At 46.7% G+C, this 19,233-nt stretch overlaps 1 protein-coding gene and 1 pseudogene across 3 annotated transcripts in view; one reads left to right on the forward strand and one right to left on the reverse strand.

The window, feature by feature from the left end:
* The window catches only part of ATP8B3 (ATPase phospholipid transporting 8B3), a 937,871-nt gene that overhangs the window by 479,497 nt on the left and 439,141 nt on the right, over window positions 1–19,233 (reverse strand). For 2 of the 3 annotated variants that reach the window (XM_063915834.1, XM_063915853.1), the window contains 2 exons: window positions 2,033–2,191; window positions 43–131 (listed from right to left, as the gene is read on the reverse strand). In XM_063915834.1, coding sequence (XP_063771904.1) covers window positions 43–131; window positions 2,033–2,191 — 248 coding nt within the window. The remainder of the gene's footprint in view (window positions 1–42; window positions 132–2,032; window positions 2,192–19,233) is intronic. The other variant, XM_063915843.1, reaches the window with a different exon arrangement.
* Window positions 4,741–4,858, forward strand: LOC134957990 (5S ribosomal RNA; annotated as a pseudogene).

The following is a 19,233-nucleotide window of genomic DNA, read 5'->3' on the forward strand; positions in this document are numbered from 1 at the left end:
GATCAAGACTGAAAAGTAAGAACCATATGCAAAAATACTCACAATCACCACAATATTATTCATCATTAAGTCCAATTTAGTTTTCTTTACTGTAAATTTTCCACAGTTCTTCATTATTTTTGTGTCAAATCCTAATGGAAAAAGAAACCATAATTGACAATCTACAGATTTGCAATTTGGATAATTATATTAAAATATCAGCTAAAGGCAATATTACTAACAACACTCATTTCACTGGGAAACACTGTTCAACTCCCACTTACACCCCTTTCAGACATATAGTAATAAACCAGGGTTTTACCGGTGAAGCCGCATTGACCTGGATTTTTGCTATGTCTGTGTGAACAGAAATGACCTGGGTTCAGGTTGTAGTCCCAGGTCCACCCAGGTCCATGACCCTGCTCTGTACCAAGGTTTTTCCCTGGTGTGGCCAAGGTCGCCTCTTGTCTGAAACACATCCAACCCAGGTATTTAGATCAAGGTTTTAAGGAAACGTTCTCACTGGCTGTTTGGTGCACCTGCAGATGACATAATCTGCAGATGTCCGGACCACTTACTGGGGATCACACAGAGTTAGTGTGATCTGCACCATAGCAGCAGTGGGCCAGCACCAGCAGCAGCCCAGGTGAGCCAGCGGCAGTGGTAGCTGCACAGGTGGGCCAGCACAGGTGAGCCAGTGGCAGCAGCAGTGGGCTAGCAGCTGCACAAGTGAGCCAGCGGCAGTGGTAGCTGTACAGGTGGGCCAGCAGCAGCGAGCCAGCACCTTCAAAGGTGAACCAGCGGCAGTGGGACCTGCATAGGTGAGTCAGCACCAGCAGCAATTGGCCAGCACTGGTGGACCAGCACCATTTAGGTAGCATAGCTCTTATGTGCAGGATATATTTATGTAAGTGTGTATTCATTTGTCTTTTTAAAGGCTGAAACTTTCTAAAGGCTATATTCATTATTTTCTTTTATTCTAATGTAATTCATTTATTATTCACATATATTATTATTTACATTATTCTAATGTAAATACATTATTATTTTACCCATAGGCGTAAATTTACTAAGAAGGGAGTTCTATTTAAGATGGGATGTTGCCCATAGCAACCAATCAGATTCCAGGTATTATCTACTAGAAGGTGCTAGATACATGAGAAATAGAATCTGATTGGTTGCTATGGGCAACATCCCATCTTAAATAGAACTCCCATCTTAGTAAATGTACCCCTATGCGTCTTTATATTTTGCAATGAACATGGAGCTGAACATACTGCCATACTGTATCTCCTGTATCTGTGTGTAAACAGGGCTGGTGCAAGGTCTCTCTGCACCCTAGGCATAGCTTCAGACTAGCACCCTCTAACCTGTAAACCTCCACCACCCCTCACCACCACCCCCTGGTGGGGAGAAGCAGGTGGTCACTAGGTGGGCTGGGGTGAATTTCATCATTATTCATATACAGAGAAAAGAGAAAACTCTCAAGGACTTTTAAAGTGATAAAGTATATTATAAATAAAGTCACAAAATTGTGTGACTTTGTTCACAATCTACTATCTCTTTAAAAGTAATTGAGTGCCATGTATTCTTTATATACTGTATAATACTGTATATGGGGTCTGGTGGGGATATTTAATTGGGGTTGAGTAGGGGATAACACCGGTCAGAATACCGACAGCAGCATCCCGACAACCATAATACCGACATTTTTTATAAAATGAATTAACTTAACCATAATAAAGTAACCCCTTACCCTAGCCCTCCCTCCAGCTGGCCTAACCATAAACCTCCCCGGCATACTAACATTCAGGATGCCGGCTGTTGGGTTTTCAACGTCAGCATTCCTAGAGGCATCGGGATTCTGGTGCCAGTATTTTTTACGCCAACTACATCCCTTTAATTGTATGTGTATACATACATATACGCACAGACATACATATATTTGTATGCTTCTTATTGTGTTCCATCTCCCCATCTGTAAGTTCATTACTGACCTGCATACAGAGACATCCAACTGCCTAATGGTAGAGCGAATCCTGTGTGTAAATACCTGCATAAATGACTAGTCCATAGCAATATTCAGTGTTCCGGATCTTGCAGCCTCTTAAAAGAATACAATCATTATCCAAAGAATACTTTTCTCCATTCCACTCCAGTGTTCCTATAAAAGAATGCATGTTTCTATTGGCCTGTTCACAGGTAACTTTACCTAGAAACACAAAAGTGGATACACAAAAATTGAAAGAAAATAATCAGCACATAAAGGGCCAGTAATACCACTTATAAACCCTGGCTCTTTATAACTATCCTCAATGAATATATTTAAACATTTGACCCAGATTTAGACACAAGTCTGTTTGCAGCACAAACAATGCAATTTTCACCACTGCACATGGACAGTAAAACGCAGCTACAGTGCCATAACTTGTTTTGGCAGGCCTCTTATGCCTGTAGTGGCAGGCAAGGGACATGTAAGCACAAACTATATACAGTAGGAATGTGCATGTGGAATTTCACTACATGCTGAGCAAGTTGGGCCTGAATTCATGCTATTCAAACTGAAAGTTCATCAAAACACATTAAAAAAAACAGGATTCCAGCAGGTTTCTCAATGACACAAAACACGCTGATTTGTAAATTTAGCCTTTGCAGTTAATAATACCTGTAATAGTATTATTATTAGTAGTAGTAGTAGTAGTAGTAGTAGGGGTGGTCTTCTGTATGCCGACTGACGGGATCCGGGCACACAGTATACCGGCGCCGGGATCCCGATAGCCGGCATACCGACACTTTTTCTCCCTCGTGGGGGTCCACGACCCCCCTGGAGGGAGAATAAAATAGTGTGGCGTGCGTAGCGTGCCACCGTGCCCGTAGCGTGGAGAGCGCAGCGAGCCCGCAAGGGGCTCATTTGCGCTCGCCACACTGTCGGTAAGCCGGCGGTCGGGCTCCCGGCGCCGGTATGCTGGTCGCCGGGAGCCCGACCGCCGGCATATCGTAGTGAACCCTAGTAGTAGTATTTACTTATAAGGCACCAGTGCTCTACATACTGTAGTACAGGTATAAAACAGGGTAAACAAAGCAGCAAAGTAATATCATAACATATAGGAACATTATTACACAAATACAAGTGTAGGCATAACTGTATATATGTAAATATGTGCTTTATGTAATGATGGACCTAGAGGGAGGGATGAAACAGGAGACAGAGCCCTGCTTGCAAGAGTTCACATTACAAAAAGGAGGGGGATTAGTGGTGGCAAAAGGGAGGAACAGGAGGAAAGACCAGATCAACCAAACATCTGTTAGGCTATAGTAAAGAAATGTTTCTGAAGGAAACGCTTGAAGAAATGGGTGTTTGTGTATAGTCTAATGCAGTGGTTCTCAAACTCGGTCCCCAGTACCCCACACGGTTCACGTTTTCCATTTCACCAGGCAGGTGCACTGTGCATCACCAACTGTCACATTGAAAAAAATCTACAGGTGACCTACAAACCGAGTGAAAACCGAGTGTGAGAACCTGTGGACTCTAATGGAACGAGGGAGAACATTCTAAAAGTGATTTGTGTCCAGGGTAGGCAGATCCTTGTCTGTCATACTCCAGTAAGGGCCAAAACTAGAATTTTCGGCACCCGGAGCAAGGCAGTAATTTAATAATAATAATAATAATAATAATGATAAATATAAGTAAATAAAATAAAAATCCAAACTTTACAACCCAGTGGTGCAACCTTATTATTATTACACTGCACAGTAGTTCCCCAGCCTCATTAATATTACGTCGACCTACAGGGGATAGAGGGGGAGAGAGAGGGAGGGAAAGAGAAGAGATAGCGATTTGGGAGAAAGGAGAGGCTGAGAGATAGGAGAGTGAGAGGGGTGAGGGGAGAGGGATAAATAGAAATAAATAAAGAAGAGGGAGAGAGAGAGGGGAGAGATATAATATGCTCCAGACATATATATACACACACACACACACACACACACACACACACACACACACACACACCCTTTTTGGTGTTGGTGTTAGGTAACTAGCTAATTGAGCTGGTCTACAGCTGTGAAAATAACTCCCCCTGCATCCCGCCACTGAGTCTGTAGCATTGCGAGCGCAGCGAGCCCACATGGGGTTTTGTTGCGCTTACCTCCCACACCAGCATTTTGCGGCCAGGATACCAGCATCGGGATCCCGGCCACCGGTAACGCGGCCCAAGCCCTTTAAAGGCACTGCAAAAGTTAACACCAGTCTCTCTGAGTATGTTTGTGTGTGTGTACTGCCAGCTGTGTTACCTGCAGTCCTCTACTTTGACAGAGGTGATAGGTGCTGCACTGCAGTAACCTCTGGTGTTCTGCTTCCATCGGTTACTGTTACCTATTCGTGTTGTAGTTTTTCTCACAAAAGTGAATCATTATGTTTTATCTTGTCTGATCCTGGAAGCTAAGCAACTTTTTTGACTATATATCCATAGTTGCTTCAATCCTATTTCTGTGACCCCACAATCAAACTATCTCTATTTTTCATTTTAACACGCTCTCATCTGGTTGATGGCGACTCTGGTCTCAGCGTAGTACTCTGTCCAGTGGAACACATGCCATTACAACAGACAGCAGAAGTGTCTTTACTGTCCTCATTGTCTCATCTAAATTCCTTCTAACACTCTTTCATCTGGAAAAGTTATGAGATTGATTTTACAAAACTTGACCCATACTTAGTACAGAAAGCAGAAGTGGGTTCTACTCTTCCATCCTCCTTAAATATCTGCCCACGGCCATACTATCCTGAATGCGCCCGATCTTGTCAGATCTCGGATGCTAAGCAGGTAAGGCCTGGTCAGTACTTGGATGGGAAACCACCTGGGAATATCAGGTACTGTGGGCATATTATTCAGGAGATAACTATTTTGTATCATTTGATCTATAGCCCATTCTTTCTTCAAAATTCAACAGTGTCACAGATTTTGATTTCTACAATCTCCTAATTATTCAGTAATCATTTAGATTCATTCCAATACCCTAACTTTATAGGAATCCCGAAATTTATAACTGAGATTTTCACCGAAAAATTATAATTTCTCTTACGTCCTAGAGGATGCTGGCCCCCACATTAGTACCATGGGGTATAGACGGGTCCATTAGGAGCCACTGGCACTTTAAGAGTTTGAGAGTGTGGGCTGGCTCCTCCCTCTATGCCCCTCCTACCAGACTCAATTTAGAAGATGTGCCCGGAGGAGCCGATCAAAGCTAGGGGAGCTCTCCAGAGTTTCTCTAGTAAAGTTTATTTTTAGAGTTTACTATTTTACAGGGAGGCTGCTGGCAACAACCTCCCTGCTTCGTGGGACTAAGGGGGGGGGGGGGGGGGGGAGTAGTGCGGGGTCTGAACCACTATCTCTGCTGACAGGACACCGAGTTCCTGAGGGTGATGATTGTTAGCTGCCCTAGGCGACTGCTCACTCCCGCAGCATGCCGCCACCCCCTTACAGAGCCAGGAGATCAATGGCGAGTGAGTCACCGCCCCCCCCTGGCAAGCGGGGAGCCGGTGTGAAGATGGCGGCAACAGGGTATGGAGCGCAGTACTAACTGTGCTCCGGGGCTCAGCGGTACATAGTGCGGCGCGGTGAGGGGCACCCTGAGCCAGCGCCTAAACCCTACACTGACCTCCAAGCATGTCAGGGTCCCAGGATCGTTGCCAGCACAATTCCTCAGGCCAGTATAATCTTCAGAAGAGCGGGAAGACAGAGCCATTAAGGAGGCGGAGCTTCTCCTCAGAGCGGACCCAGCAGCGTTCAGCGCCATTTTTCTGCCTGCAGAAGAGCTGTCAGTGAAAGCAAGTCCCTCCATGTCAACTCCAGCTATCACTATCAGTACCAGGGGGTTGTAGAAGGGGGGGGGGGGGGGGGGGGTGAGGCTGTATACAGGCTGTGTAATCTATCAAGGTGCACAGTCAGCACTGGTGGGGGTCACCCTATACATTGAAAGCACAGTGTGTGAGTTGTCTCCAATCTCTGTCATTCTTGGGGGTGAAACTCTGTCTAACCTCCCGTGTGTGTGTGTGTGTGTGTGTGTGTGTGTGTGTGTGTGTGTGTGTGTGTGTGTGTGTGTGTGTGTGTGTGTGTGTGGAGTATTTGGGGTCTCATTTTAGCTATGACTAGGGACTCTGTGTTATATGCTGCAGAGGATTTGTCCTCTCAGGATGATCTCATTCCAGGTAATCTGGATTGGACTGTTTTAGCGCAGATACCAGCAAGGGAGCCTGAATGGTTTTCCTCTTTTAAATCTATGATGGCTGAGTTTTCTACTAGGGTTGCACAGAATTAATCTGCAACTCAGGTTTTACAGAACTCTATGGCAGTTTGGTTCGGTTCTGTTACCTCAGGGCCTCCCTCTGTAGGTTCCCATAAATGTGCTCTTGCCCAGATTATGCAAGATGACACGGATACCAATTCTGATACAGCAGACGGTGCTCATGGGGACCGCATCACTTGCTAAAGGGGTGCAGTTGATGATAGACGCTATTAGGGATGTGTTGAATATCACAGACAGTAAGAAAGCTTCACTAACCTTCCGAATGCTATCTTTGAAAAAGCGTGGGAAAACCCGGAGAAAACATTCCAGATCCCTAAAAGGGTTCTGGTTGCTTTTCCCTTTCCTGAGGATAAAAAAAAATGGGAAATCCCACCCACAGTGGACACATCTGTATCCAGACTCTCAAAAAAGGTGATTTTGCCAGTTCCAGGATCTACCGCCTTAAAGGAGACGGCTGATCGCAAAGTTGATGCTACGCTCAAATCAATATACACAGCTTCAGGGGCGATGCTACGTCCTACTATTGCCTGTGCATGGATTTCCAAAGCTATAGCAAAGTGGTCAGGCACTAGACTAGAGGATTTGGATACAATGGGTAAAAGTGACTTTGATTTGTTTTTACGTAATATTCAGGATTCTACAGGATTTGTGGTGGAATCCATGAAGGACCTGGGTTTAATGGCTGCAGGAATTTCTTCCATGTCTGTCTCAGCTCGCATAGGACTGTGGCTGCGCTAGTGGTCTGCCGACGCGGAATCCAGAAAAGGTGTGGAGACCCTACTCTACACAGGTCAGGCTCTCTTTGGGGAAGCGTTGGATGCGTGGATTTCCACGGCTACAGTGGGTAAGTTACCCTTTCTTCCCTCAGCTGCACCTGCTGCGAAGAAACCTTTTTCTTCAGCTGCTTCACAGTCCTTACGGGTAATTAAAGCAGGAAAGGCCAAACCATCCAACACCTTTTTTAGAAGAGGTCGACCAAAATCCAAGAAACCTGCTGCTGCGGGTTCCCAGGAACAGAAACCTGCTTCAGGTATGCCAAAGTCCTCAGCATGACGGTGGACTGCGCGGCCTGGAGGTAGGGCCGATGGGGGCGAGACTCAGACATTTCAGTCATATCTGGGTGTCGTCCGGCCTGGATCCCTGTTAACAAGATATTGTGTCTCAGGGGTACCGGCTGGAATTTCAAGATCTCCCTCCACACCGGCTCTTCAAATCAGGCTTGCCGGCTTTACCAGCAGACAGGGCTATCCTACAGGGAGCCATTCAGAAGATGGTGGAGGCACGAGTTATTATACCGGTACCTCCACAGATGCACATGCCCGGGGCGCCTGATTTGAGGGGATGCAAACTGTCCCCCCTCTCCACCTCCAACACTGCGGCATCCTCTCATCTCCTGGTCACCAGCATACATACAGCAGCTATTTCTATGTGCCTCGCTCCCAGGGTCACTGCTGCAGCCTGTGTTGGCACACAGTCTCTCCCAGGCTGGGGAAACCTTGGGAAAGTTTTGCAGTGTCCCAGCCAGTCAGCAGGCTGGGACTTCTATATCAGGCTGTGCATGGCCCCGCCTCCCACGGCTCTCCTCCAATCACATGTCAGGAGAGGTACTGTGAGTATACACAGAAACAGAGACACCGGAGGCAGCAGCAGCTGAGTTCCAACACTGACCACACACCCTGCTCTTCTGAGGATCATCAGAGCAGCAGCCCACTGCCCTCACATACCGGCCCCAGGGCGGCCACCTCTGTGCATTGGAGATCACAGCCACTACAGTGAGTGAGAGCATCTTTAGTGATCCCATCCATAGGGATTGCATTTATAGGATATATATATATATATATATATATATATATATCATGAGCAAATCTAGAAGAAGTACATATTTGCAGAGTACCTTTAAAGAGTGCATCTACTGGGAGTATATATATATATATATATATATATATATAGGGAAAGCATCTATAGGGGGTACATCTATAGGGAGGAATATGTCCCAGAGTAAATAGACCTGTGTTTGCTGGGGGGCGTGCCACATTACTGCCATGCTCCGGGTGAAAAGAATCCTAGATTCGGCCCTGGTTAGGCCACTTAAAAGTTGCCATTATATGTCACACTATGCATGCTTATAAAAAGAAGTATTCTCTGGCGCTGGAAGAGGGTAAGATAGAAATATTTTTCTTTAGATGAATCGTGTCTATGACACTATAATTTGATTAGACCTACCCTTACTCACCCATATAGGGCGAGCTAATGTGTAGATGGGAGAAGTCAAAGTGACTATCACAGTTATTTTACCAGTGGGTAACACCTTAGAACAATTAAGAAAGGATTTTATTCAATGGAGAATATCCATTTAGGTTAAAATAAAACATATATATATATATAAAGAACAAAGTGATGTCCGGCACTCATAGCCAATGATAGTGCTGTGCTGCGGTGCCCTCCTTGTGGGACTTGTATCCCGATGTGCAGATCAAAGAGTAAAGCAGGCGGCACTCGGCAGTCTGGAATCCGTTAATTCTTTATTAGCAACAAGCCAACATGTTTCGGAGCTTCCTCCGTCCTCAGGGCAGTATTACCAAATGTGCACAAACATACATACATATATCCCCAACCAAATCAAATCACAGTAAGCCCTAATCAGACTCCCCTGCTCCACGGCGCGCCGGCGATAACACTCTCCCGGTCCGCTGCAGCGTCACGCGGGTGACGTCATCTCAGCGCGCCGCGTCGCAGGGAGCTTCCATAGTAACCAGGACGCTAATAACCAGCGCTAACGGATGGAAATGCTCCTTAGTTACCAAAGTTTCCATCCGTTAGCGCTTAAAAGAGGACTACCGTACTCACAATTTTTGCGAGTTAGACGGATTACTTCTGATCCTCAAGAAACCGTGGTGGCACTAGATAGTATGCTGACCAAATTCGCACATCGAGGCTACCCATTGAGAACGTTACAGGCGGCCAAAACTAAGGTTTTAAGCATACCACGTGAGCATACTCTACACCCCGCTAAGGTTAAAAGTGATCCTAAAAGATTATATATAAGGAGCCGTGCGTCGCCGCCATTTTCACTCGTGCATTGGAGATGATAGGGAGAGGACGTGCAGCGTTCTCTCAGTTGTGTTCAGTGTGCTGCAAATATCTGTGCTCAGTGTGCTGCAAATATCTGTGCTCAGTGTGCTTGCAAATATCTGTGCTCAGTGTGCTGAAAATATCTACGTTCTCTGCCTGAAAAATGCTCCATATCTGTGCTCAGTGTGCTGCAAATATCTGTGCTCAGTGTGCTTTATTGTGGGGACTGGGGACCACCAGTATTATATAGTAGGAGGACAGTGCAGAGTTTTGCTGACCAGTAACCACCAGTATTATACGTTCTCTGCCTGAAAAACGCTCCATATCTGTGCTGCATTGTAGTATATAGTTGAAGGACAGTGCAGAATTTTGCTGACCAGTGACCCCCAGTATTATATCAGTACGGTACAGTAGTCCACTGCTCTACCTACCTCTGTGTCGTCAAGTATACTATCCATCCATACCTGTGGTGCATTTTAGTTGTTGTGCGCAGTATATATAGTAGGAGGACAGTGCATAATTTTGCAGACCACCAGTATATAATATATAGCAGTACGGTACAGTAGGCCACTGCTCTACCTACCTCTGTGTCGTCAAGAATACTATCCATCCATACCTGTGGTGCATTTTAGTTGTGTGCAGTATATATAGTAGGAGGACAGTGCAGAATTTTGCTGACCAGTGACCACCAGTATTATATTAGTACGGTACAGTAGTCCACTGCTCTGCCTACCTCTGTGTCATCAAGTATACTATCCATCCATACCTGTGGTGCATTTTAGTTGTTGTCAGCAGTATATATAGGAGGACAGTGCATAATTTTGCTGACCACTAGTATATAATTTATAGCAGTACGGTACAGTAGTCCACTGCTATACCTATCTCTGTGTCGTCAAGTATACTATCCATCCATACCTGTGGTGCATTTTAGTTGTTGTGCGCAGTAGTAGGACGACAGTGCATAATTTTGCTGACCACCAGTATATAATATATAGCAGTATGGTACAGTAGGCCACTGCTCTACCTACCTCTGTGTCGTCAAGTATACTATCCATCCATACCTGTGGTGCATTTTAGTTGTGTGCAGTATATATAGTAGGAGTACAGTGCATAATTTTGCTGACCACCAGTATATAATATAAAGCAGTACGGTACAGTAGGCCACTGCTCTACCTACCTATGTGTCGTCAAGTATACTATCCATCCATACCTGTGGTGCATTTTAGTTGTTGTGCGCAGCAGTAGGAGGACAGTGCATAATTTTGTCGACCACTAGTATATAATATATAGCAGTAAGGTACATTAGGCCACTGCTCTACCTACCTCTGTGTCATCAAGTATACTATCCATCCATACCTGTGGTGCATTTTAGTTGTGCGCAGTATATATAGTAGGAGTACAGTGCATAATTTTGCTGACCACCAGTATATAATATATAGCAGTATGGTACAGTAGGCCACTGCTCTACCTACCTCTGTGTCGTCAAGTATACTATCCATCCATACCTGTGGTGCATTTTAGTTGTGCGCAGTATATATAGTAGGAGTACAGGGCATAATTTTGCTGACCACCAGTATATAATATATAGCAGTACGGTACAGTAGGCCACTTCTCTACCTACCTCTGTGTCGTCAAATATACTATCCATCCATACCTGTGGTGCATTTTAGTTGTGCGCAGTATATATAGTAAAAGTACAGAGCATAATTTTGCTGACCACCAGTATATAATATATAGCAGTACGGTTCAGTAGGCCACTGCTCTACCTACCTCTGTGTCATCAAGTAAACTATCCATCCATACCTGTGGTGCATTTTAGTTGTTGTGCGCAGTAGTAGGAGGACAGTGCATAATTTTGCTGACCACCAGTATATAATATATAGCAATACGGTACAGTAGGCCACTGCTCTACCTACCTCTGTGTCGTCAAGTATACTATCCATCCATACCTGTGGTGCATTTTAGTTGTGTGCAGTATATATATTAGGAGTACAGTGCATAATTTTGCTGACCACCAGTATATAATATATAGCAGTACGGTACAGTAGGCCATTGCTATTGATATATTACTGGCATATAATTCCACACATTAAAAAATGGAGAACAAAAATGTGGAGGGTAAAATAGGAAAAGATCAAGATCCACTTCGTGCTGAAGCTGCTACCACTAGTCATGGCCGAGACGATGAAATGCCATCAACGTTGTCTGCCAAGGCCGATGCCCAATGTCATAGTAGAGAGCATGTAAAATCCAAAAAACAAAAGTTCAGTCAAATGACCCAAAAATCAAAATTAAAAGCATCTGATGAGAAGCGTAAACTTGCCAATATGCCATTTACGACATGGAGTGGCAAGGAACGGCTGAGGCCCTGTCCTATGTTCATGGCTAGTGGTTCAGCTTCACATAAGGATGGAAGCACTCTTCCTCTCGCTAGAAAAATTAAAAGACTTAAGATGGCAAAAGCACAGCAAAGAACTGTGCGTTCTTCTAAATCACAAATCCCCAAGGAGAGTCCAATTGTGTCGGTTGCGATGCCTGACCTTCCCAACACTGGACGGGAAGATGTGGCGCCTTCCACCATTTGCACGCCCCCTGCAAGTGCTGGAAGGAGCACCCGCAGTACAGTTCCTGATAGTCAAATTGAAGATGTCACTGTTGAAGTACACCAGGATGAGGATATGGGTGTTGCTGGCGCTGAGGAGGAAATTGACATGGAGGATTCTGATGGTGAGGTGGTTTGTTTAAGTCAGGCACCCGGGGAGACACCTGTTGTCCGTGGGACGAATATGACCATTGACATGCCTGGTCAAATTACCAAAAAAATCACCTCTTCGGTGTGGAATTATTTTAACAGAAATACGGACAACAGGTGTCAAGCCGTGTGTTGCCTTTGTCAAGCTGTTATAAGTTGGGGTAGGGACGTTAATGACCTAGGAACATCCTCCCTTATACGTCACCTGGAGCGCATTCATCAGAAGTCATTGACAAGTTTAAAAACTTTGGGTGACAGCGGAAGCAGTCCACTGACAACTAAATCCCTTCCTCTTGTACCCAAGCTCCTGCAAACCACACCACCAACTCCCTCAGTGTCAATTTCCTCCTTAGACAGGAAAGCCAATAGTCCTGCAGGCCATGTCACTGTCAAGTCTGACGAGTCCTCTTCTGCCTGGGATTCCTCCGATGCATCCTTGAGTGTAACGCCTATTGCTGCTGGCGCTGCTGTTGTTGCTGCTGGGAGTCAATCGTCATCCCAGAGGGGAAGTCGGAAGACCACTTGTACTACTTCCAGTAAGCAATTGACTGACCAACAGTCCTTTGCGAGGAAGATGAAATATCACAGCAGTCATCCTGCTGCAAAGCGGATAACTCAGGTCTTGGCAGCTTCGGTGGTGTTAAATGTGTGTCCGGTATCCAGCGTTAATTCACAGGGAACTAGAGAATTGCTTGAAGTAGTGTGTCCCCGGTACCAAATACCATCTAGATTCCATTTCTCTAGGCAGGCGATACCGAGAATGTACACAGATGTCAGAAAAAGAGTCACCAGTGTCCTAAAAAATGCAGTTGTACCCAATGTCCACTTAACCACGGACATGTGGACAAGTGGAGCAGGGCAGACTGAGGACTATATGACTGACAGCCCACTGGGTAGATGTATTGCCTCCCGCAGCAAGAACAGCAGCGGCGGCACCAGTAGCAGCATCTCGCAAACGCCAACTTGTTCCTAGGCAGGCTACGCTTTGTATCACCGCTTTCCATAAGAGGCACACAGCTGACAACCTCTTACGGAAACTGAGGAACGTCATCGCAGAATGGCTTACCCCAATTGGACTCTCCTGGGGATTTGTGACATCGGACAACGCCACCAATATTGTGCATGCATTACATGTGGGCAAATTCCAGCACGTCCCATGTTTTGCACATACATTGTATTTGGTGGTGCAGAATTATTTAAAAAACGACAGGGGCATGCAAGAGATGCTGTCGGTGGCCCAAAGAATTGCGGGCCACTTTCAGCATTCAGCCACCGCGTGCCGAAGACTGGAGCACCAGCAAACACTCCTGAACCTGCCCCGCCATCATCTGAAGCAAGAGGTGGTAACGAGGTGGAATTCAACCCTCTATATGCTTCAGAGGATGGAGGAGCAGCAAAAGGCCATTCAAGCCTATACAGCTACCTACGATATAGGCAAAGGAGGGGGAATGCACCTGACTCAAGCGCAGTGGAGAATGATTTCAACGTTGTGCAAGGTTCTGCAACCCTTTGAACTTGCCACAAGTGAAGTCAGTTCAGACACTGCCAACCTGAGTCAGGTCATTCCCCTCATCAGGCTTTTGCAGAAGAAGCTGGAGAGGATGAAGGAGGAGCTAAAATGGAGCGATTCCGCTAGGCATGTGGGACTTGTGGATGGAGCCCTTAATTCGCTTAACCAGGATTCACTGGGTGGTCAATCTGTTGAAATCGGAGCACTACATTTTGGCCAACGTGTTCGATCCTAGATTTAAAACCTACGTTGTATCTCTCTTTCTGGCAGACACAAGTCTGCAGAGGTTCAAAGACCTGCTGGTGAGAAAATTGTCAAGTCAAGCGGAACGTGACCTGTCAACAGCTCCTCCTTCACATTCTCCCGCAACTGGGGCTGCGAGGAAAAGGCTAAGAATTCCGAGCCCACCCGCTGGCGGTGATGCAGGGCAGTCTGGAGCGAGTGCTGACATCTGGTCCGGACTGAAGGACCTGCCAACGATTACTGACATGTCATCTACTGTCACTGCATATGATTCTGTCACCATTGAAAGAATGGTGGAGGATTATATGAGTGACCGCATCCAAGTAGGCACGTCAGACAGTCCGTACGTATACTGGCAGGAAATAGAGGCAATTTGGAGGCCCTTGCACAAACTGGCTTTATTTTGCCTAAGTTGCCCCCCCTCCAGTGTGTACTCCGAAAGAGTGTTTAGTGCAGCCGGTCACCTTGTCAGCAATCGGCGTACCAGGTTACTTCCACAAAATGTGGAGAAGATGATGTTAATCAAAATTAATTATAATCAATTCCTCCGTGGAGACATTCACCAGCAGCAATTGCCTCCAGAAAGTACACAGGGACCTGAGATGGTGGATTCCAGTGGGGACAAATTAATAATCTGTGAGGAGGAGGATGTACACATTGAAAGGGGTGAGGAATCAAATGATGAGGAGGAGGTGGACATCTTGCCTCTGTAGAGCCAGTTTGTGCAAGGAGAGATTGATTGCTTCTTTTTTGGTGGGGGCCCAAACCAACCAGTCATTTCAGTCACAGTCGTGTGGCAGACCCTGTCGCTGAAATGATGGGTTTGTTAAAGTGTGCATGTCCTGTTTATACAACATAAGGGTGGGTGGGAGGGCCCAAGGACAATTCCATCTTGCACCTCTTTTTTCTTTAATTTATCTTTGCATCATGTGCTGTTTGGGGACTATTTTTTAAATCTGCCATCCTGTCTGACACTGCAGTGCCACTCCTAGATGGGCCAGGTGTTTGCGTCGGCCACTTGGGTCGCTTAACTTAGTCATCCAGCGACCTCGGGGCAAATTTTAGGACTAAAAATAATATTGTGAGGTGTGAGGTGTTCAGAATAGACTGGAAATGAGTGGAAATTATGGTTATTGAGGTTAATAATACTATGGGATCAAAATGACCCCCAAATTCTATGATTTAAGCTTTTTTTGAGGGTTTTTTGTAAAAAAAACACCCGAATCCAAAACACACCCGAATCCAACAAAAAACTTCAGGGAGGTTTTGCCAAAACGCGTCCGAATCCAAAACACGGCCGCGGAACCGAATCCAAAACTAAAACACAAAACCCGAAAAATTTCCGGTGCACATCACTACTTTTGTTCAATAGGCTTCTTCCAGCAAGAGTCGCCAGGCAGGGATCCAGAAAGACCCCCGTCTCTGCCCACATGTACTGGCCAAAGGCCAACAATTACATTTAAGAATATTTTAGAATAGAGGTCAGAAGGCTTCAATGTGTTTCGTCATTTCATCATAAATGTGGAACCCTGCATGTCTGTGATGGACACACAGACATACTGCTGCTTATAAGTTGAAGACTTAGGACCAAGCAGCTGGTATCCGAGATCCCCATCCTCCCTGTAGTGCATCAGATAGACAGGAGACTACAGCTACTGTTATGGAAGAGCTACAAAGAAGATAGTCTACAGCTGTAGCAGGAAGGGTTATAGGAGGAAGGGGTGGATGTATACAGAAGATACGGGGTCCATACATCAGGCAGCCATCAGAGAAATTTCTTGCTCTGCTGATGCCTGGGTCAGGGGATCAAGGAATTCCAACATATTAGAGATCCTCTATTAGCCCATTCCACCAAAAATAATTGCAATTGTGGGTGTTAACATGCTGGATTTTGCTGATGAACTACATTTTTGATCGGCAAATCGGATCGACATTGGCAGTAACCATAGATGTATGTGTACCAATAGTCTGAAGCTGCCAGGTAGGAGGTGTCAGAGACTATATAAAAGATAGGTAGTCTACAGCTGCCAGGTAGGAAAGATTAGAGGAGAAATGGGCAGAGGTCAATTTAGGGGCAAGGCCGCCCCTAGGCACAATATTATTGGCTGACATCTCTTCCTTCACAACTACTCTCAGCCTCTGATAGCACAGTTGGAAAGCAGCCACTAGCAGTGACAGGCAGCTCTGCATTGACATGGCAGCAGGGGGAGGTAATGGTGGTAGTTGTAGGAGGGACTGGGTAGAAGTTGTAGTAGTGACACATGGAGGGGACTGGATAGGAGTAGTAGTAATGGCACATGACAGCTGGGGGAGGTGGTGGGGACTGTGTAGAAGTTGTAGTAATGGCACATGGCAGCTGGGCAGGTGGTGGGGACTGGATAGGAGTAGTAGTAATGGCACATGGCAGCTGGGGTGGTGGTGGGGACTGTGTAGAAGTTGTAGTAATGGCACATGGCAGCTGGGGAGGTGGTGGGGACTAGATAGGAGTAGTAGTAATGGCACATGGCAGCTGGGGTGGTGGTGGGGACTGTGTAGAAGTTGTAGTAATGGCACATGGCAGCTGGGGAGGTGGTGGGGACTGGATAGGAGTAGTAGTAATGGCACATGGCAGCTGGGGGTGGTGGTGGGGACTGTGTAGAAGTTGTAATAATGGCACATGGCAGCTGGGGAGGTGGCGGGGACTGGATAGGAGTAGTAGTAATGGCACATGGCAGCTGGGGGAGGTGGTGGGGACTGTGTAGAAGTTGTAGTAATGGCACATGGCAGCTGGGGAGGTGGTGGGGACTGGGTATGAGTAGTAGTAATGACACATGGCAGCTGAGGGATGTGGTGGGGATGATGGTGGTAGTACTAGAATGGACACATGGCAGCTGGGGGTGGTGGTGGGGACTGGATAGGAGTAGTAGTAGTAGTAGTGATGCATGGGGACGATGCAGAGACAGTGCAGTATACACACTGGTGAGCAAAGCACTGAGCAGCACTCCTCACTGCTGCAGCTGTGCATACTGCCTCCCCCAGTGACTGCAGAATGCTGCTTTCTAACAGCCCATACCAAGAACTAGCCAACTGCTGCTATCACAGTGTGGGGAGGGGGAGCAGGCCAGGCCATGCTAAGACATGTAGTTCTGTAGGGCCACAGACTGCTTACAGTATATCTGCCTTCTCTTCTGTACACTAACACAGCAGCAACTTTCTGCAACACAGGCAGGTGTATGCAGCTGTGGGGCAGCAGCTCTTAAACAGGAAACAGAGACTACAGCAGCCCACAGTGTTACCTGTCAGGTGCTCTATCCAGTGAAGTGTATGACAGATGAGGCTCTAGCTCCCTTGCCTACCATGACCACACATCACTGCTACCCACATGGTGCCAGCTCCTGTGCAATCAGCACCCTGTGGCACCCTGGAAAATTGTGTGTGCCCCTTTAAAAGTGTAAAGACAGTGTTTGCAGCTTGGAGAATGCAGCAGGGGTTAAGGACGGACCAGAGTCAGTTCATGTGTACTGTGCTGGTGAGGTGGCGAGTGCTGATTGGACAGAGAGAAGGAGAGCAAGCAGATCCTTGTGGGAAGAAGAAGGAGGAGTTGGAGAGAAGCCATTGTAAGAGCTGGACGTGCTGTGAGGAGTGGTGCGGGAGAAGCAAACACAGAGCAAACCGAGTGGTCACACAGGGCGGTGGAGAGCAGCGTTGCAGAGCTGAAGTGGTGGGGTGCTTCCTGGAGTGCAGAGAACCAGGAGAGCGGGCGTGAGATGTCGCAGCCGGAGGACCAGACACCGCCAAGCCTATGCAGAAGCGCGGACACAGTAGCCATCTTGTGAAGCTGAAAACCGCTGAGACAGATCCAGCCAGTGAGAGGACCTACATGACAGATTCAGTGTGAGAACACCGACACTGTTTGTGTTGTGAACTGCAAGCGGGCGAGTGCTAGGCCCAATTGTCCATTTGTCACACATACTGCTTACTACCGCATAGAGAGAAGGGGTGTTACCAGGCCCTTAATGGAACATCCCACAGACTAGCCCCTGTTTGAATACAGTTATCAGGACAGAGACACAATTTATAAGAAGAGCCATTGAGTTGCTTCAAGGAGTAAAGACTGAGTTATTTGTCCAAGGAATAATTACTACAGTGGAAGCTGCATTGTTAGAGATCTTAAGATACTTTCACTAATTACATCCTTTTTGCATACTGAAACATAGTGACATTTATACTGGTAAATCCCAGTATTGATATTGTTTAAAAGTGCCATTGTCCCATTGCAACACTGTGACTCTTGTAGGATCTCCATCCCTTGTGCAACAAGAACAGTGACCCCGTACCCCCCATTGCAATACTGTGACTGTTACGTTCACTGTACTTGGAACTCAAGAGACAGAGTAGATAAGCTCCAAGTACAGGAAGGTGAGCTGCAGTTGGAACGGAGATCAGCAGCAACCCCTACGGAAACCCTGACTCCGTTGTCTCCCCCACGTCATCAGTCTACGCCTGCGAGACTATGTTTGCTTGGGCCCACGGCAGCCGCGTTTGAAGGGCGGATTAAGTCTGCCCAACTCTGATCAACCCCCCGGTCTTAGTTGGAGACAAGGCGTAAACCGAGACGGGGCGAGAACAAGGGGAACCTCTAACTAAAACAGAAACAGAGAGTTAGGGGTAACTACTGAATCTTCCTCTGTGTGAGGCCGGTCCGGATAGAGGAAGCAGGGATAATAGGAGTAGCAGAAGAAAGGCTATCATGAACAGGAAAAAAAACAGCGTGACAGGGCATCTGCTTTGGTGTTCTTAGAACCGGGCATGTTAGTGATGATAAGCTTAAACCGGGTAAAGAACAACGCCCAGCGAGCCTGGGCAGGGGATTTTCCTACATACAGTAGTATACTGTTGCACATGTCTTGTAACCTAATCGGAACTCCCTGTCACGATCCGGGTATCTGGACGCCATTTCTTACCCATCAGATGCCTCCTAAGGCTGGCTCAGCGCTCCAGGACCGGATTCCATCTGTTATCCTGATGTGTACATTCCTGTATCCTCTCCTGTCACTCTGGGACGCTGTCACAGTAAGCGCCATATTACATCTGGCATGGCGTCTCCCGCGGCCTCCGCCGCCGTCCCTGAGCTTCTGCATGCAGAGTGTCAGAGTGGCGATTACGTCAGCCGCGGCCTCCGCTGTGTCCGCGTGGTTGGATGTGCACTTGTCAGCCTGGCGTCTCCTGTCTCCAGTGGCCGGCGCCGCCATTACTGTTTTCATTACCACATGGATTACAAACCAAACTTCCCTCCAAGTGTCTGCATGGGCGCAGCCATCTTGGATTCTGTCAGCTGATCATTTCCTCCAATCTGTTGTCAGTATTGTTAATCTGCATAATTGCCTAGCCAATC

This window comes from Pseudophryne corroboree, chromosome 1 (assembly GCF_028390025.1).
Source record: "Pseudophryne corroboree isolate aPseCor3 chromosome 1, aPseCor3.hap2, whole genome shotgun sequence".
NCBI classification, from domain to species: Eukaryota; Metazoa; Chordata; class Amphibia; order Anura; family Myobatrachidae; genus Pseudophryne; species Pseudophryne corroboree.